The following is a 24,936-nucleotide window of genomic DNA, read 5'->3' on the forward strand; positions in this document are numbered from 1 at the left end:
AAAATATCTTTTTATTGATTTCAGAGAGAAGAAGGGAGAGAGAGAGAAAAAAACATCAGTGATGAGAGAGAATCATTAATCGGCTGCCTCCTGCACCCCCCCCCCCCACTGGGAGTCGAGCCCAAAACCCAGGCATGTGCCCTGACCGGGAATCGAACCTCTATCTCTTGGATCATAGGTGAATGCTCAGCTGCTGAGCCATGCTGGCTGGGCATGATCAAACTTTTTAAAGTTGTTCCCCCCCCCAATACTTTGTTGATAAATTTTCTTCTATTGAATCAGATTAAGGAATCAGGCTTTCCTTAGATAAATATGAGTAGATTATGGTGACACTTTAATACATATGTTGTCACTATGCTGTATATACTTTATGCTGCAGTTTTTATAGTATTTTTATTCTTGTGTTTGAATGAGATTAATTTGTTTTCTTATTTTAATCCTTTTTATATTTTATAATCGATGTCATGTAAAGTGAGTTGGGAGACAACATTTTATACTGGGTAGGTGAGAAATAGTCACTGTCACTGGGATTATTGTATCTGTACATTTAAAGAAATTAACTGGTAAGCCTATTTATATTTAGTAAGGAGTTTTTATCCTTTGAAGTTTAAAAAATAATTTTCCCTGCTATTGCCAATTTAATTATTTTCTCATTTTCTTTTTATGAATGCATGAATAATACTTGATAGAAATCAACCTTTAAACAAGTCTAAAAGTAATTTCAATAAGTATGAAATAAAAATTTTTAATATTTAGAAGAAAGGTGTCAAAGTTTAGTTGGCAGCATTCTTTCTCATTGGCATATGGAATAATTGGACATCTGATTTGATGGCATCATAAATTTTACAAAATATGGTATTTGTCAATGTAATGTCCACAGGGGTAGCAGTAGGATGCCCTTTGGTTCATCTAAACATTTACACATTCAGACTGGTAAAAACAGCGTAGACCTCACTGGGCACCAGTTGTTTCAGAAGGGTACAGGATAGAAACTGGAACTTGTCAGTAAGACAGTTGATTTTTGAACCACCATTTTTCTGTATGGTATGAAGTAGGAACCAAAACTTTTTTCAAATGACTCATCAGTTCCAATCATTTATTGAATAATCATTTGTTTTCCTGTTGGCTAGAAATGTCACTGTTATCGTAGAGCAGTTATTAAGAGATAGTTCTTTAAATTAACAAATGGTTGGGTATGTCAAAAGTGTATACTTTTAGAGTAATAAAACCTATTTATAATCATGATTTCATATTCTATTATTTATATGCTGAGAATTTATAGGGTCAGGTTTTTCCCCTCTAAATATGTATAGTCGGAAAAGGAGTATACTTTTTTCTAAAAAGAAGTTTGCCTTATTGAGGGCTGTTGTGCTTATTTAGGTGGACTGACTTTGAAAGCTAACCACTCAGTATAGCAGAAGGTGGTGAATTAGGGTTTGAATAACAGGGTTTTAGTCTTAGACCTGCCACCTCACTGACTGCTACTTTGTGCAAGTCAGCCTTTCTGTATTTTGTTCTGCTGAATTAAACCACTAATAATCCTTGTCCTGCCTACTTTTGAGTATTGTTGAGAATTAGATGGGATAATGGATTTAAAAGCACTTTTAATTGGGAAAGCAGTTTAAATGTAAGGAATTATTGCATCTTAACTTTTCCTCCCTTTCTCTTGTAGGTAGTGTTGGTGCTTCTTTTCAGTGCCAGTCCATCCATCACGACCACATTTGTCATGATGACAGTGACAAGGTGAGGTCCGTGTTGATGTTTACCATGGTGAAAATGCATGCTGCCCTTATATGCTGGATCCACTTGATTAACACTGGACATAGGGCCAGGAGAGTTTTGAGATACAGAGGGCTTTGCTAGTTTGTGTGTCAGATTATTAAACGGCTTCAGAAAACTTGAGGATGTGGGCTGGACTCTTAATAAACCCTCCATATCCTTACCCCCATCCCTGTCCCTGTCCCTCTGCTTCCTCTTTTCTTGCACAGCCTGAATGGATTCCCTTAATATATGAACAAGTGCTCCAAAGCTGATAACTTTCTCAGCAATTTGTGTCTGTTTCCAATTTGAAATGTCTTAGACATTCCAATTAGGTTCATTTTCATAGGTGGTTGTGTTAGGTTATGATTTCTTCTCATGCTTACTTTTTTGTTTTTTTGGGGGGGGAGGGGGGACACTGTTTCCAAAGCCCAGTTTAAATGTTGAGGATTGAGAATAGAACCTGTCAAATTCATGCAAAACAAACAAGCAAACAAAAACCTAATGGTTTTTGTTTCATTTTGGTGTTTTGCTTCTGTTTTTTTTATTTCTAAGAAACTTGGTCTTTGGGGGCTTTCCAGTACTCATCGGCACCCTTCATGGCCTAGCCCTTGCAGTAGATACTAATGTAGGCTTAGTGTTTGTAACATCTGGCTGCTGCTGTTGGATGGGCTTAAATTTAGTCTTTTCCATCATCACTTTCTAGTGGCTTCCTTCCCATTTCCTGTGTCTCATATGCAGGAATGTATCACTCCCTTGATAGTTTCCCCAGGCAGACCAATCCAGGTGATCTTTTTCTCTGCTGTTTTAGCAAGATCCTCCTCCCTCATCCTGTTGGAGCTCAATCAAGAAGCTGGTTGATCATCGGGATTTTCCAAATAGCTTTCTTCGTTCTGTGTGTTGATCTCTCTATCTTTGTGAGCTTTGCTCAGACATTTCATTCTGTTTACAAAGAGAATAGTATGGTTGTAGCATTCCAGAGTCTCTTATTATTACAGTAATCCAGAGACATGAGTTTAACTTTAACTTCTTTTACAAGCAAGCCAGTGAAAGGAACTTCTAGACTATGTATATAGTTGGCTCCGTAAACTTCAGTATACCACAGAGTTTAGAAATAAGCATTTGCAAATAAGACTGATGGTAGAGGGAAAAGGCAAAATCACAGTAATATCACAATTTTGGGGGGTTAAATTTTCTTTCCCCTATTAAGTATAATAGGCCTCTATCCATTTGTTCATTTACAGTGGGAAAGCCAAATTCTGTCTCCTGGTTTTTAGAGTCTGGAGATGAGATTTCTGTCCACCACTGCCAGATACTTTCTACTTTAAAAAAAAAAAAAAAAAAAGGTTTTCCTCCTAATTTCTGAATCTTTGTATGACTGATTTTGTGCTTTTAAAAGATGGGATTTTTTTCCTGAAATACATAGGGAAGGGAAGTTTTTTCACTTAATCAGTAGATCAAAGAACTTTCAGAGATGCTCTCCTCTCTCTCTTGCCTACTATGTGCTACTTGGGAAATGGATTAGGATCTCTTGACTATATTTATAATTTATTCAACTGATTTAGTCAGTAAAGAATATTTATTGATTGGCACTTAGGTAATGCATCATAATACTAAACAAAGATTGCTGTTTTTTTCATGAGTGTACAGTCTAACTGGGGGAAGCGGACAATAAAATAAATGTAATAGATAAGTTATATAGTATGTAACAATAAGCACAGTGGATTAAAGAAAACGTAGAACAGAATAAGTGAGATGAGGACCACCAGGACTTGTATAGTACCAATTGCTTTGAATAGGATCCTCAGGCATCATTCTGGGGAGTAGAGTGGTAGATAGCATGTTTAAAACAGCTTCTGACATTTCTTTGTCAGAATGGGTATTGGTTTCGCAAAAACAAAAATGAACCTGCTGCCCGATATATATGGCTTGGATGTGTGCTTGCCTCTCTCTTTCTCCCCCCCACCCTTCCTTCCTCCCTCCCTCCCTCTCAGAATTGAAGGGGTTGTAGAGCACAGTTAAACCGACCCCCTGTGGGAGAAATGACTTGTTCAGGAGTCACCCTACAGTGCTGGGGCTATTCCAGATCTTCCATCCCTGATACAAGCCAGGTAAAATAATTCCTTAGCTGTTTTGAACACGTTGTCAAAACACATGTTGACGCTTTGCTTATTATCCTCACGTAGCTTCCAGGCATGGCTCGTTTCTCAGATTTGGAAATAAAAGGTGATTTTTCTTGAAAGTTTCCTCAATTTTAACTAATCTATGTGTGATTGGGGGTGGAACCAGGGTTCAGGCAAGGAGAAAGAAGGCCAGTCCATTTTGGGGATCTTTCTTCCACAGCCTTGGGAGTGGTGGCAAGTCCCCAAATTTTATGGCTTGGTCTGTTTTCCAGCTTAAGTTTCTCTGCTGATGTACATTGGCTTGTAGCCTATACTGCTGGGAAGGAGCTGATTCTAGCTCTGAGGTTTACTCTTAAATACTGTGAATTGCAAACTCTTGTACTTATCAGCTTATATTGGGCACAGCAATTCATACAAGCCTTCCAGCAATATATTTATATTCATTCATAGTGCCATATCCCACAGTCTCCAGGTAGTGGACACTTATTATATATTTGAGTTTCTACTATATACCAAACACTATTCTAGCTAGGCATTGGGGACGGTGCATTGAACAAAACAGATGGGAGTCCTTACTCTTGTGGAGCTTACTTTCTGTAAGTGGGTTAGGAACATGGTGAGACAATAAATAGATTGTTAATTGGTCATTTGTGCTATGAAGGATAACAGGGAAGGGTTACAGGAGTATTGGGAGAAGGTTGCCTTCTAAAATGGGATAGTCACTCCACCTTTTGAAATAGGGTTTGTTTTATCCCTATTTGTAGGTAAGGAATGTGAGACATAGGTTAAGTAATTCACCCGAGGTTTACCCAGTTAGTAAGTGGTAAAGCTGGGATTTAGATCCCTGCTGCCTAGTTCCAGAGTCTATACTCTGCAACCTGAAGAAATCCATTTCTAGTTTAGCTTCACCCGCTCAACTATGCCATGCCCAGAGAAAAATATATCTGCAAGTGGAGAAGGTCCTCGTGATTCATTGTGAAAACACGCCAGTTGGGAGGCAGTCTTTGCCTGTCAGTGTTTTGTTGCCTAGCTCCTTTTGGCCTCCGTTGTGATTCATGACTATATGTTACTCCAGGCTCCTCTAACCTGACTAGTCGCCCTGCCCTGCTTCATACTCAGAATTCTGTGCTTTGTAAGAAACCTCACACTGTGCATTGTTGCATTGTTGCATTGCACTGATCAAATGTGATGGTTATGTAGAAGTACTTTAAATGTATAAAGTTAACACAAAAATGTGATTGTGATTGCATGTTTATGTTTCACCTAGATATTGAAATATTATTCTAACTCAGCTAATGTCAACTTGGGAATAGTCACATCTTCATGGTGAGAACAAGCTTGACGGGGAATAGGTCTGTCCTGAGGATGAAACAAAATACTAAACAGTTTGATAAAGGGAGACTATTTCTTCAGGTGAGGCCAGTCAATTTGTGGCCTCAGTGGTACACTTTTCTAGAATTTTTTCTAAACTGCATCTATGTGAAAGGCAACTCGGAGCAGAAGTCTGTTCTGGACAAAACTTCCTCATTGTAGCCTTCGGTCCATTTCTACAGTAGAAGGCATTAATCCAGTTTGTGTAAGAGGTAATCCCATGCACCTGCTTTCAGGGAAGGTGGGGAATGTGCTTCTGGTTTTTCTTCCGTGACTACTTCCTTTTATCTTAATCTTTTAAAGTTTTTAGTTGTTGTTGTTTTTTTAATTACATGTTGACTACAAAAAGATATGCAGCACTACCTTTGCTCCCTCTCCCCAGTAATCACAACAATTGGAATTTTAGTAATAACGGTATTTTTTAAAGTTATATTTGTATAAAATAGTTTTCATCTTTGCAATCAGCATTTTACCAACAGAAAATGTGTATGCACAAAACAATATACTCAAGTCACAAATATACAAACACATTTGACTCTTAATTCTCTAAAATGGATAACTTATGTCTTGGTAGACATGAAATCATGCTGAAAAGGGAGGGAAAAATAAGATCGCTAAGAAAATGTGACTTAATCAAACTCCTTTATCCTATGAAGTGTTCTCAGGAAGCAGCATGGAAAGAGTATGCGCTTTTGAGTCAGAGACATAAATTCTAATCCCACTTATTGCCACTTTGCTTTAGGCAAGTTCTTTAAGCCTCATTTTTGTCACCTTAAAGTAGGACTAAATAGACACATCCAGTCATGGTTGTATAAGATTAGCAATAATAATACAATCAATATTGTTGAGCTCTCTACTATGTTCCAAGCACTTCTGTAAGCATTCTGCATTAAATCCTCTATCTACCCAGTTATGAGGTGAGCACTGTTACTATCCACATTTAAAGATGAGGAAGAGCCCGGTTGGGCGTGGCTCAGCGGTTGAGGGTCAACCTAGGATCCAGGTGATCGGGATGAATTTGAAGCAGGTATCTCCAAGAAGGGACAGACCGGTGAGCATGCCCTGCAGCCTTACACACTGGGTGTGAAACAACTGATTGTTGGTGTTAACAAAATGGATTCCACCGAGCCGCCATATACCCAGAAGAGATACGAGGAAATTGTTAAAGAAGTTAGCACCTGCATTAAGAAAATTGGCTACCACCCTGACACAGTAGCATTTGTGCCAATTTCTGGTTGGAATGGTGACAACATGCTAGAGACAAGTGCTAACATTGCCTTGGTTCAAGGGATGGAAAGTCATCCGTAAAGATGGCGGTGCCAGTGGAACCACGCTGCCTGAAGCTCTGGATTGCATCCTGCCACCAACTTGTCCAACTTGTCCCTGTGTCTGCCTCTTTAGGATGACTACAAAGTTGGTGGTATTGGTACCGTCCCTGTGGGCCAAGTGGAGACTGGTGTTCTCAAACTGGCATGGTGGTTTCAGTGAAGTGAAAGTCTGTTGAAATGCACCATGAAGGTCTGAGTGAAGTTCTTCCTGGGGACAGTGTGGGCTTCAGCATCAAGAACATGTCCGTCAGAGATGTTCATCGTGGCAATCAATGTGGCTGGTGACAGCAAAAATGACCCACCAATGGAAGCAGCTGGCTTCACAGCTCAGGTGATTATCCTGAGCCATCCAGGCCAAGTCAGTGTTGGGTATGCACCTGTGCTGGATTGTCACCTAGCTCATATTGCTTGCAAATTTGCTAGCTCAAGATTGATTGTCGTTCTGGGAAAAAGCTAGAATATGGCCCCAGATTTTTGAATCTGGTGATGCTGCCATGGTTGATATGGTTCCTGGCAAGCTCATGTGTGTTGAGAGCTTCTCTGACTGTCCTCCCCTGGGCCATTGTGCTGTTCATGACATGAGACAGTTGCTGTGGGTGTCATCAAAGCAGTGGACAAGAATGCAGCTGGAGCTGGCAAAGACAGCAAGTCTGACCAGAAAGCTAAATGAATATTATCCCCAATACTTGCCACCCCAGTCTTAATCAGTGGTGGAACAACGGTCTTAGAACTGTTTGTCTCAATTAGACAGTTAAGTTTAGTAGTAAAAGACTGGTTAATGAGTACAGTGCATTGTAAAACCTTCAAAAGGAAAGGAGAATGTTTTGTGGACCATTTGGTTTTTTGTGTGTGGCAGTTTTAAAAATCAGTACTTTTTAATGGAAACAACTTGATCAAAAATCTGTTACAGAATTTTGAGACCCATTTTGGTCAACACTGTAACTTTCTGTTATACTGCTTAGGTAAAAGGCTTAAGAGTTGCGCATAATCTATTTCTGATGTTATATCTGCTGATACTTTAGAATTGAATAATTCTTTTAATGTTTTTTCTGAGAACTTTTTTTTTCTTTTCATTTTGTCTTTTTTTAAAAAAGTATATCTTTATTGATTTCAGAGAGAGGAAAGGAGAGGGGGAGAGAGAGATAGAAACATCAATGATGAGAGAGTCATTGATCGAGCCCGCAACCCGGGCATGTGCCCTGACCAGGAATCAAACCCTGATCGCCTGGATCCTAGGTCGATGCTCAGCTGCTCACGCCCGGCCGGGCTCATTTTGTCTGAAGGGGAGGAATCATCTGTTTACATGGTGAATGCAATGGGAGGGGTGTCTGTTGGTGTAACACTAAATAGGTTAGGACAGGTAAATAAAGAGTAACTTTGTTTATGTGTAAGCTAGTTCATAAAGGTCAGATTCTGTTACATTAAAGTCCACGTGCTACATATAAAACTTAGTAGTTACATCAGTATTGAGTACATTTGTTGGTATGTCAAGTTTTAGTTTTCCAGTTTTACTGGAATGTGAATTCACATTTACAAATATGAGGTAGTTTAAAAAAAACAAAAATGAAGCTTAAATAGTATCGAGCATTGTTTTGCTACAGTTAATTGTATCTAGATTTCTAGGAAAAAGAAATGATACTGGAAGTTGGGAAAAAACCCCAAAACAATACCAATTAGCAATCACTCCCCATTATTCCACTACCCCTACCCCCAGCTCCTAGCAATCACTAATCTTTCTGTTTCTGTGGATTTGCCTATTCTGCACGTTTCATATAAATGGAATCACACAATATGTGGCTGTTTATGTCTGGCTTCTCTCACTTAGCATGATGATTTCAAGACTCATCTATGTTGTAGCGTGAATCAGTACTCCTTTCCTTTTTTTTTTTTTTAAATATATCTTTATTGATTTCAGAGAGAGGAAAGGAGAGGGAGAGAGAGAGATAGAAATATCAATGATGAGAGAGTCATTGATTGGCTGCAGCCCGCAACCCGGGCATGTGCCCTGACCGGGAATCGAACCCTGATCACCTGGATCCTAGGTCGATGCTTAACCGCTGAGCCAAGCCTGGCCGGGCTCCATTTCTTTTTATGGGTGAATAATATTCCATTGCATGGATCTAACACATTTTCTCTTTTCACTAATTGATGGATATTTGTTTCTTTTCCAAAGTGTCCGTACCATTTTGCATTCCAGAAAATGTGCCAACACTTTTTGTAATTTAAATTATAGCCATTGTAGTGAGAGTGAAGTGGCATCTCTTTGTGGTTTTAATTTGCATTTCTTTAATGACTAATGATACTTATTATATTATATGTTTATTGGTCATTCCTAAATCTTCCATGGTCAGTTAAGAAAAGCCATTTAAGGATCTTTGATTATTCTTGCTACTTGTGCTTTAAAAAAACATTAAATCTCCCCATGCCTCCAATTATGTAGTTACATGTGTCCATTATGGAAATCTGGGGAAATATGTAGAAATAGACTATGTCATAAGCAAACTCACCATTTTTTAGTGATAATTACTCTTAACATAGCATCTTTTCCCTCAAATTTTCCTCTGTATTCTCTGCATGGTTAAAATAAAACTAAATTGTTCTAATTATCTGTGACTCTGTATTTGGTTACCCTAAAACTCAGTGGTGCAAAGCATATCTTTCATGGTTCTGGCATTTCCTGTGTTCAGCTAGGCGGCTCTCTTGTGTGTGTAGTTTTCTCATTCAGTTGCAGTCAGATGGTGGTTGAGGATGAATCATCTTGATACATGTTTGATGGTGGATGCTGGGACTTCCACTGTGGCTCTCGGCCTGTATGTAGCTTGGGCTTCTCACAGCATGGTGGCTTGATTCCAAGAGCAAGTGTCCCAAAAAGACCAGATAGATGCTGCATGACCTTTTATGACCTAGTTTCAGAAGTCACAAAGTATCACTTTCACCAGTCACAGGCCTGCCCAAATTCAAGAGGAGAGAACATTGATCCTACCACTGGGCAGAAATGTCAACATAATGTTGTAAGAAGAGAATGAAAGGCAGGAGAACTTACTATGGCCATTTTGGAAAATAAAATCTGCACACTATAGCTACTTGAAACATCAGTTAAAATGGCTGCATAATGTTCCATCTTAAGGCTCCATGGTAATTTAACATGTCTTTAATTGTGAAGCTTTAGATCATTAAAAAAAACACCACCCCACTCTTATGCATTTATTCAGCAAATATTTATTAAGTGCTTATTATGTGCCAGGCACTGTTGAGTCACCAGGATACAATGGTGAGAAGACTGACAAGGAAGATCCTTGTTTTCCTGGTGTTTATTTTTTGTGGAAGAGGCAGAAAATGAACTGTATGTGTAAACCAGTAAGTAATCAGATGCAAGTGCTATGCAAGTAATTGGGCAGTTGGCTTCTCTAGATTAGATGTTAGGAAGGCCTTTAGGCACTTAGGCTAAGATATGAATGATAAGAACGAACACATTTGAGGGAGAGGGAACAGCTGTGCAAAGGCCCTAATGCTAGAAAGATTATGCAAACAGAAAGAAGGCTGATACCCGCACCAGCAAGGTGGAGGAGAGTGGGCGTGGTATGAGAAGAGGCAGGCTCAGGCCAGATCATATGGATCTTGGTAAGCCTGGGAAAGAACTTTAGATTTTATCTTGCTGGTTATGGGAAGCATTTGGAGGGTTTTAAGCAAAGGAGTGACATGATCTGGCTTGTATTTTAAAAACACTCCTTTTGCTGCTGTGATAAGATTTTCTTTTATAGTTGTGGTAAAATATACCTAACATAAAATTTCTCACTTTAAGCTTTTTTTTTAAAAAAAAAAAGATTTTAGAGAGAGAGGAAGGCAGAGAGAGAGAAACATCAATGTGAGAGAAACATTGATCGGTTGCCTCCCTCACGTTCCCTGACTGGGGATTGAACCTGAAACCTTTTAGTGTATGCTCCAACCAGCTGAGCCAACCCGCCAGGGCGCCATCTTAACCATTTTTAAGTTTACAGCTCAGTAGTGTTAAGTACATTCACATTGTTGTGCAATAAATCTCCAGAACTCTTTTCATCTTGCAAAGTGGAAGCTCCATATCCATTAGACAATAACTCTTCATTTTCCTCTCCTCCCAGCCACTGGCAACTACCATTCTACTTACTGTTTATATGGAGTTCAGTGCTCTATGTACCCCGCATAAGTGGAGCCATGCAATATTTGTCTCCTTGTGACTGGCTTATCCCGCTTAGCTTCATATTGTCAAGGTTCATCCACATTGTAGCATACATCAGAATTTCCTTTCTTTTTACAACTGAATAATTTCTGGTATATGTTTATAGTATATTTTATTTACTCATTCATTCATGAACTTGTTTTTTTTTCATGTTCTGGCTATCTTGAATAATGCTGCTAGGAACATGGGTATTCAAATATCTCTTTGAGACCCTTCTTTGTGGTATGTATCCAGAAATGGAATTGCTGGGATCATTTCTATTTTTAATGTTTTGAGGAACCACTATACTGTTTTCATAGCAGATGCACCATTTTACATTCCCACAAGTGCACAATGATTCCAGTTTTTCCACATGCTTGTCAACGCTTGTTGTTTTCTGTTTCCTTTTTTATTTTTTTTAAATAGTAGGTAGCCATCTTAGTGGGTGTCAGGTAATATATCATTGTGGTTTTGATTTGCATTTCCCATACTTTTTTTCCTGTTTGTATGTCTTCTTTGAAGAAATGTCTATTCAAGTCCTTTGACCTTTTTAAAATCAAATTTTATTATTTTTATTGTTCAAATTGTAGGAGTTCTTTATATATTTTAGATAGTAAGCCCTTATCAGACATATGACTTGTAAATATTTCCTCCCATTTCATAGATTGCCTTTTCACTCTGTTGATTGTGTCCTTTGCATAGAGTTTTTATTTTGAAGTAATCCAGTTTATCTATTTTTTTCTTTTGTTGCCTGTCCTTTTGGTGTTATATCCAAGAAATCGTTGCCAGATCCAATGTTATGAAGCTTTTCCCCTATATTTTGCCCTAAAAGTTCTATAGTTTTAGCTTTTATGCTTAGATTTTTCACTCATTTTTGTATTTCAACATAAGAAACATTCAAACCTGTAAAGAATTTTTGTGAGTTTATTTGAGCCAAACTGTCGACAATTGCTGGGAAGCAAAATCGCAACAGATTGAGAAAATGTTACAGAGAATGGCAGTTTTACAACTTATTTTATACATTATAATCAAAAGAAGAGACATAAGTGAGTTACATGAAATCCATTGGTGATAGATTAGGGAGTTGGGAGAAAGCAAAGTGGGGGGGGGTGTGCTCTGGGATTGGATAAAAGGTAAAATGATAGACACATACTTCTTTTACATAGATGGGTACAGGATAGCTAACAGTCAACAATTACCTCAATAACAATGAGGGGATTTGTGATCTCTGCTCTGTTGCAGTACCTGTGCTTTGATGTTCCAAAGGTATGTTATCATAGATGCAAAAAGACAATAGACAGGCTTAATTAAGGTGAAAATTGACCTTTGTTAGGGAAGATTCTAGCCTAGGACATGACTACCCACCGTAAATTGCTTGTAGTTAAAAAGTTGTAATTTCAGACCATCCTTGTGGTTGTTTTAGGTCTCTGAGTTTGTAAGGCCATCATGCAGACTTTCTTTGAGCTTGTCAGGTTTAGTATGTGGCCCCTTTTCATCCACAGCATATAGAAAAAGGTAAGAGTCTTCTGTCTTTATTGTTTTGCATATGGATATCCAGTTTTCCCAGCACCAATGTTGAAAAGACTGTTTTTTCCCCATTGAATGGTCTTGGCACCTTTGTCTGTATCATTTGATCATATATTCAAGGGTTTGCAGGCTCTCTACTGTATTCCATTGGTGTATAATATATATCTTTATGCCAGTACTACAGTGTTTTGATTACTGCATATTTGTAATAAGCTTTGAATGATCTCTATCTTGAGCCTAGATTGCTGGAGTAGAATTGAATCAAAGGATATGAGTAGCACAAAGGATTCTTTCCCCAGAGTAGCTTCATCTTATTAGGTCCTTTTAACTGGTTTTGGTGGAAGGAGGGGAACTTTTAAGGGAGGAGAGTGAGCATAGCTCGCTCGCTTCAGGAAATTTTGAAATTTATTTGTTGTGTCCTTGTTCCTCCCTTACTACCCACTCTGTTTCTTTGCCCCATTTCTCCTTGAGAATTTACCTATTGATAAAAACACTAGAAATACCACTGCTGTGAAGTATTTACATATCATTAAACTTTTTATTGAGCTCTTGCCATGTGCTAAACCCCTTGCCAGAGTCAATGAGGCTTAGTCTATAGCTTCAAGGAGTTTACTGTCTAATGGGCAAATAAGTCAAGTAAATATGTATTTGCAAGCTAGGAGGATTAATGATATTTTAGAACAGAGTAGAGGCCACTAACTCAGCAGTAGTGGTTGATGTTGGAATGAGGCTACAGCCATGAGACTTGGAAGTGGATATGATGGCAGCACAGCCCTGTTTCTGACAGTGGCAACAGTGGCAAACTGCCTCCTTGAAGAGGTTGCAGACTTCTAGCAGGAAGGCCATTCTCTGCCCAGCGCCTTCTTGGACAGGGCAGGGCAGGGCCCAAAAGTGTGTAGCTTTTCTTTTCCTGGCATTTTTCCTTCATGTGCATGGTTCTTCGGCATCTGGACAAGGATTCTTTATCTGCAGCTCTTCAAGTCATGCCTTTCAACATGTTAAACCAGGAGATGCCCCTCCTTCCTTTTCTGTTTCTTCACTGTCAGCCAACGTTCTCCCAATATGAATGTCAGTAATATACAAAGGAGAAATGGGACCTGTCCCAGAGGAGCTTATTACAGTTTAATAGGGGGAAATAGACACTTAATAAATACTGTAAGGTGTTGTGATACAAGTGTGTAGAGGGATAAGAAACCTATAGCCTATGATCATCTCTTCTGTATAAAAGCCCTTCAGATAAGTATTATTTAGATATTCTTTGATGTCTAAATGAAAGATTGAGCACAAAACCAAACTTTATATTTACTCTTGGGCAGACTACTATTATTTAGATAAAATTTGTAATTTTTGTTTATAATAAAGTGTACTTGAAAATGTATTTCCAGCAGTAGTACCCTTCAAATTGACAAGATTGCGAGATAGTTTTCTAGAAGCAGATTGTGAGTTTCCAAATGAGGAAAAGACAGAATATCTAACAAGAAATCCATAACTATTAAAGAAATTTAATTTCAAGTTGACTAACCAGCAAGTTCTACCAAACATTTAAAGAAAGCATAACGCCAATTTTACAGAAACTCTCCCAGACAATAGAGAGACCACTCCCTGATTTCATTTTCTGAGGCTAGCATAATCTTTGTAACAAAACGTGACAAGGACATTACAAAAATGTAAAATAAAAGCTCGTCTCACTCAGGAACACAAATATAAAAATCCTAAACAAAATATTAGCAAACCAAATCCAATAATATGTAAAAGGGGCAATACAATAAGATGTGTTTTTTAAATTAGAAGGTAAAGTTGGTTTAACACCCCAACACCAATCAGTATAATTCACACATTAATAGAAAAATCATATAATTAGCTCATAGGTACAAAAAATTTTGATAAAATTAAACATCCATTTATGATAAACTTTAAACCAAGTAGAAAATAAAAGAGAACTCCCTTAATTTGCTAAAGAGATTACAAAAAAGCTACTGCAAACATACTTAAATGTGAGATGTTGAAAGTTTTCCTGTTTTGAAATAAGACAGAAATGTCTGCTCTCACTATTTAGCACTGTACCAGAGGTCCTCACCAGCGCAGTAAATCAAAACCAAAAAAAGAAAAAGAAAAATTTGTTGGAAAGAAAGATAGTTGAATAATCATTATTTTCTGCCAATATGATTGTATGTATAGAAAATTCAGAAGAATTAAGATAAACTAGTAATAATTATGTATAAAGCCTAGAATAAACCTAAGAACAAAAATGTGCAAGATCTCTACAGAAAACTGTAAAGCATTATGGAAAAAAATTAGTGATTCAGACAATGTAAGGATGCATCTTGCTCATAGATACTCAATATTGTAAAGATATCAGCACCTCTTATATCATCTCTGGATACATGGCAACCCAATCAAAATCTCAGCTGTTATCAACAGCTATTAGAATGGTATGACACCAGGGTAGACAACCCCAGTGATGAGACACATTTTAAAGAACTTCAGTATTTTCCTATGTGGTAAGCAGTGTATGGGTATACAGGTTTCCTCTGCTATCTTAAAGTAAAGCATTCCTATGAAACCTTTCGTAAGCCGAAATGGTGTAAAGTGAGGAAGTGATTACCTTAGGACACATCTTGCTAACAAATGCACAAAATAAATCGAGATAAAGCACAGATACTCAGATACAGTTCAGAGCAACGGCAGCTTGCTGCTGAGATGCTGAGTGTAGCTGCCCTGGAAGAAGCTTGATGGTGCCACTCTTGCTGCTCAGGTGCACACTGCTGTACTCACAGCAGAAAAAACGCTGCACCTTGTTTTTGCTAAATCCTCTTCAGATTCCTTTTGGTTGGCAGAAACAGGCACTAACGTAGTTCTTTTGTGAAACTGGGGAGGTTCGGGCATGGCTCAGCGGTTGAGTGTCGGCCTAGGATCCAGGAGATTGAGGTTCGATTTCTGGTCAGGGCACATGCCCAGGTTGTGGGCTGGATCCCCAGTCGGGGGCGTGCAGGAGGCAGCCAATCAATGACGACTCTCTCATCATTGATGTTTCAACTCTCTCTCCCTCTCCCTTCCTCTCTCTGAAATCAATAAAGATATATATATTTTTTAAAGTGAAGGGGTTGCCCGGCCAGGCGTGGCTCACGGGTTGAGCGTCAACCTAGGATCCAAGCTATCGGGGTTCGATTCCCGATCAGGGCACATGCCCAGGTCGTGGGCCCAATCAGTGACTCTCTCATCATTGATGTTTCTGTCTCTCTCCCTCTCCTTTCCTCTCTCTGAACTGAATAAAGATATATTTAAATAAATAAATAAATAAATAAATAAATAAATAAATAAATAAATAAATGTAAAGGGGTAGCCCAGCCAGGTGTGGTTCAGTGGTTGAGCATCGACCTAGGATCCGGGAGATTGGGGTTCGATTCCCAGTCAGGGCACTTGCCCTGGTTGCAGGCTGCAGCCGATCAATGACTCATCATTGATGTTTCTATCTCTCTCTCTCTCCCCCTCTCCCTTCCTCTCTCTGAAATCAATAAAGATATATATTTAAAAATAAATAAATAAAAAGTGAAGGGGTATAAACCAGGCTTTCAAAAAGTGGGGGATACTGTATTTTTATTTTAGAAGTGAGGGGACTTAAATGACTTGGGTACCTCAGGAAGAAGTTTTTAGTAGTCTTTCGCAGTTTTCACATCTGTTGTGAAAACCAGTTTTAAAGGGCAATCTTGGAGTCAGAATTCTCAAGAAGTTCTTTTTACAAGCAACTGTTCCTTCAAGTGCTGTGCTATCTCCTAGCCACATGTGCCTAAACTGATCCTGGTCATCTCATTAGTTGTACTAGTCTCATTTCAAGTGCTCAGTAGCCATATGTAGCTTGTGGCCATCTTTTGGATGGTGCAGATGTCTAACATTTCCATTATCGCAGAAAGTTTTATTGGACACCTCTCTAACAAGGATTCCCATTTTTTTGGTCAGACATGAAACAAAATTATAGGTGGACCGGAGTTGAGCAACTGTTCTGGTATAATTGGCTCACCTTAAAGCTTATCTTTCGGTGTTTATTAGCAGGGTACCAGATTTTTTAAGAAAATCAATTTGAGAAAAAATTGCAGTACAAATTTCAAACTATCCAGCCTTGAGGAGAGGAAGGGAGCATGGTTTTACATCTAGGCAGACTTCTTGGGTTAAGCCCTAAGAGCCCAGATAGCTAAAATCTTAACCATTTGAAAAGGGTTCTCAAGGAATTTGCCTCACAAAGGGAGAATCAGATAAACTGAAGCGTTAGGAACCCTGGTGGACTGTAGTAGATTTTTGCTGCTGAGATTCAGCACTTGAGGAATCTGACTCTTATGATTGGACAACTCTCAAATGGTAATTTCTCTTCCCTTTCCCAGTATATGACCCCCCTTTCCCCTCTCATCGCATAGCCCATATCCAGGTATACAGGAAAAACTGTTTCAGGATGGTATTGTGTAAGAAAGCTTGTGTAGCTGAGATTCTGGTGGAAGATCTGTAATGCCAGGTTAGTTCACAGCAGTAGAGGAGGAGTTGTGAGAAATTCACATTAGAAATGTATTGCATTAGATGCATCTAAAGGTGTGGCTGAGATTTATGACTCTTTACCATGAAATGGAAAATAGAAATGTTAAAAATTTGGTGTAATCATCTCCAAATTGGCTGCTTTGTTAGACTGGCAGAGAGGGCTTTGAGGGAAGAATGAGCTATGTAACTGGGATATTTAATGGTGGTTGGGCCTGGGGGAGGGGTTGTGTTCATAGGGGTTGTTATCTCATTCTAGCTTTTCTTTGTCAAGGAATTGTAAAAGCCTTTAATGTTACTGCTGGAATTTTGATTTAGCAGTTGCTAAGCACCTTCAGTTTTGTTTCAAGCTGTAGGTTTGGACCTTGAGATGGTTACTGAGTTAAAACAGTGTTCCAGTGCTGAGCCTGATCTGGGAGACAAATGTATACAGATAATTACCATATTCATACATAGAGGTTCAGAGGGTCCTGGAACATCATTTTTGTCTGATTTTCTAATTTTCTACTAGAAGCAGCCTGAGGCCTAAACCGGGAAGGAGACTGGTTTAAGTAACGCCAAAAGAACTACAATTCATTTTCTGTTTTCTCCCCCTGATAGGACCACTGTAAAATACCCTCCTTGAAGACATCTAGTTCCTGTCTGCTTAAAGCCCACTTCTTCCATAATGGCCCCTTCACTGCCGTCCTTTCCTCTGATACCACTTAAGTATCTTTTCCTTGTATTTATTGTGCTTTTTATGGAAGGTCTTACTTCCTCTTTTATTTTTTAAAAATTTATCTTTATTGTTGAAAGTATTACAGATGTTCCCCTTTTCCCCCACATTGACTCCTCCTCCCCACTTCCTGCCCCCGCCCCAGGCCTTTACCCTACTATTAGACGCCTGTGTCCATGCGTTATGCTTACTTCCTCTTTTAGATCTTGAACATGATCAGGTCACCAGGCCAGCTTCGATCTTCGTACCTATCTCATTTCCCATTCTCAGCAAGGTCTGAATAACTGTCACTTTTTAATTAAGCCTTACAGCCAGACAAGTTGGGTTCCAACCTGCTTGCTCCATTGTGAGACACCTTACCTCTACATCAGTAAAAATTCCTCAGGCCACATGAATATATATTGTGAATTTGAGTGAGGTCGGTTACTGTTGACTGCTGAGTTTTGGAGGTGGGAGGCACAGACGGGCAGCAACAATTTAGGTAAAGTGTACGAATTGGGAGGCGCAGCCCGCCCACTGTCCCGCATCCGAGTGAGGGAGGCGGGACGGGGCGGGGCTGCGCAGGGGCGTGGTGCGCGGTCTGTTGCCGGAACTAGCCCGAGTTGCGCCAGGACTCTAGCAGCCCCGCCCCGCCCCCACCCCCGCTCGGGGTGGAAACAAAGGGGGATCCGTGCTGAGCTGAGCGGAGGGAGAAAGAGGCGGAGCGTCTGTCGGTCTCACGCCCTGGGCCCGCTAGGTTTGTTCCCAAGAGGGGGCGGGGCAAGAGCGATCCAGAATCCAGAAGTGGGAGGGCTGTCGCCTGCGCGCGCAGCCGAGCGTAGTGCGAGCGTAGTGCGCCGGCGCTCGTGGAGCCTGGTCCTCGAGCAGGGTGGCGGGGTGCAGCGGGAGGGGCAGCTGCCCGGGTGGCTAGGGCGCGGGGGCGGAGAGCATGGAGCCCCCGAGGCGCTAGCTCGCTGTCAGCTCCGGGCTTGCAGCCATAGTTTCCTGGCGCAGCCCGTGTGATGGTACCGGGAGGAAAGAAGCATCCTGACAGCGCCTTGGTTGAAGCCTGGGTTCCGGGGGTGAGGAGGCCTGGGGACGAGAGATCTGGCGAGCTGGTCACTGGCTGGGCGAGTGGTCACAATAGGAGACGGCAAGCCAGCTGGGAGCCGCGGGAGCAACCCCGCAGGGCGGAGCCTTCCCTCGCAGGTACTGGGAGCCGCGGCCGGCCGTTGGTTCCCGCGCGAGAGGGCTGGACGGCGGACCTGCAGGCCGTTGGGACCTGCAGGGGCCGCGCGGCCGAGCGGAGGTGTGGTTGTCCGGTGTTCGGAGGGGCGCGGCCGGGCCGGCGCTCTTTGTTTCCCAGGCGGCGGTGAGGAGGGCACAGCCAGCGGGAGCTCCGGCCAGCTGCCCCTGGCAGATGGCCTTGCTCTCTGGCTACCTCCCTTTTTGCCAAGGCGCAGGTGAAATGATGTCACCCAGGAGAACGCGGAACCAGTCGGAAGGGACCTCTTTCGCGTCCTTCTGCCGCGGCGGGTTTCTGGACAGGCTGTGTTTTGTTCTCAGGGGATGAAAGTTCTTCCTTTCAGGGCTGAAGAATGAGAGAGGTTGGTTTTGAACCAGGGCTTTTTCAAATTATTGAGGGCTAAAAAATAAAGTTTACATTTTCGTGTGTAGGACTTTAAAGGGACCTCGCTTTTTCTTTGTGCTGCAAAAATGATGTATACTGTTATTCAGTAAAAGTTGCGTATGCTAATTCTTCCATCATAAATAGAAACATGAATACATTGTATAAATTGCATTTTTTTTCCTTAATGAGGCGCAATTAATGTACAAAAATTTAAGTATATGCCGTTTTAGATCCTATTTGGCCTTGATTGCAGTATGGTTAACATATTTACCGCAAAATTCCTTTAAATAGCAAGCAGCCCTGGTAACTAGGCATAAATTTTTTAAAAATCCATTCACACAATTTTTATGGAAATCAGAACAGTAAGAATCTAGGGACAGTTGGAATCAAGGTAAAATTGTTCCTGTTTTTGGAGAACACGGTTCTAACAGAAATTGGACTTCTATAGAAGTAACAATACGAGAACAAAATACAGGTTTCAGATCATTGTGAAGCTGGGACGTACCTGCAATCAAAAGATGAAATTAATATCTGGATTTTCAAGTGGGAATTGTATCACTTCATGTAGCCCTTTCTTCAGTTTTTGCTGGCTTATAAATTTACTCTCATAGTACCTTTCACTTTTTGAAAACCTATTAAACCTTAAATCTATTTATTGTAGGGCTTCAATTTTAAGTTGATTTCTATCATTTTCTGTAATGCTTATTTCTAAGAGAATTTTTGGTCTTTTAGAAGCTATAGTTGAATCATTTTTGCCACAGACTAGCCATGTGGGCCTCAGGTCTTCATCTGTAAAATATGAGAGTTGAATTTAAGTGATTTTCGTGGTTTATCCACCTTTGATAGCTTCTGTAATTCTAGAAGGTAGTTTGTGATTCTGTATTTGTTGAAGTTTATATACCCATCTGTTTTTATAACTAAATTAGGTTGGCAAGTGTTAATCTTAGTAGATATTGGTAATTTACTAGGGCAGCCTGGTTTTTGAAAAAGAGTGGACAGAGGATGTTAGATAAAACTGAGTCTGTTAGCATCATAATGTAGAGTGTAGTTCTATTGTCTCTCTGCCAACAGCTTTGGATCAGGCTTTTAGTTACATTTTATTTGTGCTCATTTTTTACTTTTTTCCCAAGGCCATGGGTGGGAAGCATGGGTAAAAATCCTTAGGTAAAAATCTCCAAAATGATTGATCAGCATGGAAAGATTATTGATCGAGATTATCTTTGTCTTCTATTAACAGTCTACTCCATCTATTTCTCTCTGTGCTGCCCCAGTTTTGTTTAGGCCACCACCATTTTGTAATTCATTTTGCTGGAAAGGTAGTTCTTGATTAATCCTGTGATTATTCTGGAGTGTCTTGGTCTACTTACTGGTTTTTTGGTTATTTTACTATTAATCGCCTCTGTTCATTTTCACTTCTATTTTGGTTAACTCAAGGCTTGATTTATTTGAGAGTTTACAGATTGTAAACACACATTTGAACCCAATAGTTCTAGTTTGTTCAGCAGATGTTAAATTCCTAATGTGACATTGCCTATCTGGACGAGATCAAGCAAATATACAATAAATCAGTGAGAAATTTGAGCAAATAGATGAAGAAGGTCCACGCATACAGTCTCCCCCCACCTCCATATGTCTTTTTATGTTCCTTTTTAAAGGATTTAAACACTTAACATTTCCCCCTCTATTTGAATACCTTACCTCTAACCCCCTCTGTTAGGGGGCCTTAATCTTCATTTTTAGTTCCTGTTGAATTGCCTCACTAGACTGAATCTTTTTGAGGGCAAGGTCTATTTCTTTTTCCTCATTGTATTGACAGCATCTAGCACATGGTAGATGCACAATAAATATTTGAATTAATTATGACTTATTTAATAAGAATCATCAGCTCAGTCTCATTTCATCTTTTTAAATACACAAGTTTTTCATTGATTTGGACTGGTCATGGTCCGAATGTCTTCCAGATCCATGTAATTCTTAAAGCTAAATTTGAAGAGATACTTTAGAATCAATTAAGAGGTTACCAGTGTAAGTAAAATGATTTTAGATATACTTCCTTGAGGGGAGAATAATCATTGTGCAGGCAAATCTGGATTGTGGAAGCAAAAGAAACAATTTATTAAAAGAATGTGTAACTCTTATTTTTCCTAATATTTGTGTTCACCTTCTCAGTACATGTAATGTGCCTACCTTCTCCCCTCCTTCCCATTAATTTATGAGATTGTGAGGTGGGGGGAGGGTAGAGTGGAGCCTTTTGGCTACTTTCACCAATCCTGGCTCTGCTCTGCTTCCAGAAAGACATGGACCCTTAACTTAAGAATGGGAGTAGGCCTGGCCGTGCATGGCTCAGTGGTTGAGCATCGACTTAGGGTCTTAGGTGATTGGGGTTCAATTCCCGGTCAGGGCACATGATCAGGTTGACACTTGATCCCCAGCAGGGGGTGTGTGCAGGAGGCAGTCGATCAATGACTCTAATCATTGATGTTTTTATCTCTCTCTCTCCCCCTCCCTTCCTCTCTCTGAAATCAATAAAAACATTTTTTTTTAAAAAAGGGAATAGTTTGTTTTTAAAAGGAATTGCCCCACTGCGATACAGTGATGACACCCCCTTTCCCGCCATAGGTAGTACCAGTCCTTGAATGATTTAAGGACTGCATAGTAGTCCACCAAGCATGGATACCATAATCTTACTTAGCAAATAACTTACTTGTTAAGCATTTGGGTTACTTCTAGTTCCCTTTTAAATTGTTGCTGTTAATGTGCTGTGATGAATATATGTTACATACGGTTTTTCCCATGTTTTGGAGTATAATTTGAGAATTTATCAGAGGAAAGATTACGGATTCAAACTTTTCAATTAATAAAACCTACCTGATTACTTTCCACCCTGGAAGCAGTGAGACTATTTGGATAATTTGAATTTGACCTCTTCATTTTTAGGTGCCCAAACTTAGGTACAGGAGTAAAGGACTAGGGGTCAGCACTAAGCGCCTGACTCCTTACCTTGTTTTGTTTTCCCCTTCTTCTGTTAGGCTGTAGTTTGAGTGCTGCTGACCAGTTGATATTATAGCAAGTAACAGTGAACATTTTTTTCCTTTTTCTGGAGAGTAATGTGACTATTTTGGAGAAAGCCGTTTGGGCCTTTGAGCAATTTATTGTGTAGAAAGCACATTACTTAATACACCTACGTATCCTGTGCCTCACCTTTATGAGAAAAATGTAAATGAATGAAGAAGGAAGCTGTAGTCAAACTATTTTGGAGGAAGCAAGTTCTGGCACAATATCTGGACCTAAGTCCTATGTTATTTTTAGCACAATAACTGATAATAATTCCTGCACTCTCGAAGACAAAGGTTAAATTCTTGGTTATATTATGGTTACCAAGACAGGGAAAGGCCACATTAAACAAAAGATGTCTTAAAATAGTAATGCGTTGGTACTTAAAAGTGTTAAATAGTTTTAAATAACTTTAGTTTTGTGAAACATTGCTTTTCTCAGTTATGCTGGGTGGATTAGTTATACAGTTATATGTAAATAAACATTAAAAATGAGAAGTGTGTGAGTTGCAGGTTTAATCCCATCTCAGGGATGTTCTCTTGGCATGAATTTTTAAATATGTGAGTTGCAGGTTTAATCCCATCTCAGGGATGTTCTCTTGGCATGAATTTTTTTAAATATAAGTTGCATTCTGAGAGAAGGCTGAAGTTACTATGTCTTTGTAATGTTCAACACTTGCCTTGTTAGAGAAAAATAGAATTGTATCAATTTTCAGATATACTATAACCTCAGTAATTTTTACTGAGGGAGAATTAGGGCAGTAGTGGAAATTTATGTCAAACAGTTTAGAAGGAAACAAATATATTTAAAATACTTGATATAGCTTTAAATAGGCCTTGCGGAATAATTGTTAGTTACTAAGCCAACTGCATTATAAAGAAGAATGTTACTTTTAAAATTCTTAAACTACAAGGTGGTTTAGTGGGGCTCAGTATGAACCTTAGAGGCGATATAGACTTGCCTTTAAATTATGGTTCTTAGTATTTATCAGATGTGTGGCTTTAAGAAAGTCACTTAACCCTGACTTGCACTGTGTAAAGATCAGAGCCCAGTTCATTTCCTGGCATGAAGTTAGCTATTACAAGATTGAGATTTTTAAAACTGCTGTATTGTTTAAAGATGTCTTAATTTATATCTTTCATAAATTAATATAGCTAAAATTCTGGAGAAGAAAGTTTCCTTTGCATGTGGTACAGTAATTTTTATTTTTAATATGTGTGTGTGTGTATGTTTAGTTAGTTTTCTATTGTGTAATAAATTACCACAAATTTAGTAGCTTAAAACACAAATCTGTTGTCTTACACTTTTCATGGGTCAGGAGTCCTGGTATGGGTTAGCTGTGGGGCTCTCTGTTTAAGGTCTTACCTTATCGGAGCTGTGATTTCATCAGAGACTTGATGTTCTTTTCTCTGCTCACTTGTTCTTGGTTTAATATGGTTCTTGTGATTTTTCTTGCTAGCTGCCTGGTGACCACTCTCAGCTCTTAGAGTGCTGTCAGGTCTCTCCCACATGGCCCCCTTAGTGTGCCTTCTCACACATAGCAGCTTAGTCTGCGGGTTTGACAGCAGGATCTCTTCAGGAAGGGCTCTGTTCCTCTTTTGAGGGCTTTCTTTGATTAAGTCAGGCCTACCCAGGATAATCTCCCCTTTGTGATTGACTAACTTAAACCAACCGACTTAGAATTATGATTACATCTGAAAATCCCTTCACCTCTGTGGAGGACTTTGTCTAATTTAGGTCATGTGATTTAACCTACTCACGGGAATAAAATTCGCCCGTATTTACAGTCCTGCCGATACACCAGGGAGGGATGGGTTATACAGATGCGCACCAGAGGTGGGAGTCTTGGAGGCCATCTTAGGTTCTCTAACGCCCCCACACGCAGTGATTGTGTATGATTTTATCTTATCCAGTGGCGGCATCTGGTTTTGATCAAACCCATGTATCATTTTTGTCTCAGATCTGTATTAACTATAGGAATTGAATATAGCTTTTCTCCCTTGTGTTGTTTTCTCCCTTTTTATAGACAAATGGAGCTTCTGACTAAAGGATGTTGTGAGTAGGAGAGGAATATGCTTCAGAATTATTAACTGTGGCCATGGCAGCCAGGGGTTGCTAGTTTCTTACGTTTTCAAAGGAAAAAGAATGAAGGAGAGCAAACCTGATCCTCTGATTCTGTTTTCCCAGCCAGCTACTTGCAGGAGCAGTTTGTAAGAGTGCTATTCATACAGACTGCTTTAGGTGTGATAGTTGAAGGCAGATGGCCTTATTAAAATAACTCTTCAGAGGTACTTCCTGTGCAAATTAAAAGCTTAAGAAGATTGCAAAAAGAATGTGAAACCATCATAGAGGAACAGACTGTTTTGAGAGGAAAGAATTGCCAAAATGGTAAAAAGAATGCCTTAGACTGAGGAGTCAGGAGTGCTAAAACACTTTTTCCTATGAAATTTTTTCTTACTCTTACCCTCAAATAAACCCAGGACTTTTACCTGTATTCTAATTTTTCCTGTATTATGGCATTTAAAACATTGTCTTATAGTTGGCTACTTGCATCTTTTTTTCAAAAACACACACAAAACTAGAGTAAGCTTTTTGAAGGTGGGATTCATGTTTTATCTTCCTAACTTAACTCTTTACTTATAGGAGATAGTAAATAGTCCTTGATTCAGCAATTCGTACTTCATCATAGTGGTAAAGAATATTATAACATTCGTGTTTGTAGTGCAGAGATAAGC

The 24,936-nt window shown here is 39.5% G+C and overlaps 1 protein-coding gene across 7 annotated transcripts in view; it reads left to right on the top strand.

The window, feature by feature from the left end:
* RNF38 (ring finger protein 38) overlaps positions 1-24,936 on the top strand; it is a 103,914-nt gene that overhangs the window by 39,583 nt on the left and 39,395 nt on the right. For 3 of the 7 annotated variants that reach the window (XM_081152284.1, XM_081152285.1, XM_081152286.1), the window contains one exon: positions 1,673-1,743. In XM_081152284.1, coding sequence (XP_081008410.1) covers positions 1,673-1,743 — 71 coding nt within the window. Of the gene's footprint in view, positions 1-1,672; positions 1,744-18,347; positions 18,727-24,936 lie in introns of those variants that run through there. The other 4 variants (XM_081152288.1, XM_081152287.1, XM_081152290.1 and 1 more) reach the window with 4 other exon arrangements.

Source organism: Miniopterus schreibersii (assembly GCF_964146895.1).
Source record: "Miniopterus schreibersii genome assembly, chromosome: 11".
NCBI lineage: Eukaryota > Metazoa > Chordata > Mammalia > Chiroptera > Miniopteridae > Miniopterus > Miniopterus schreibersii.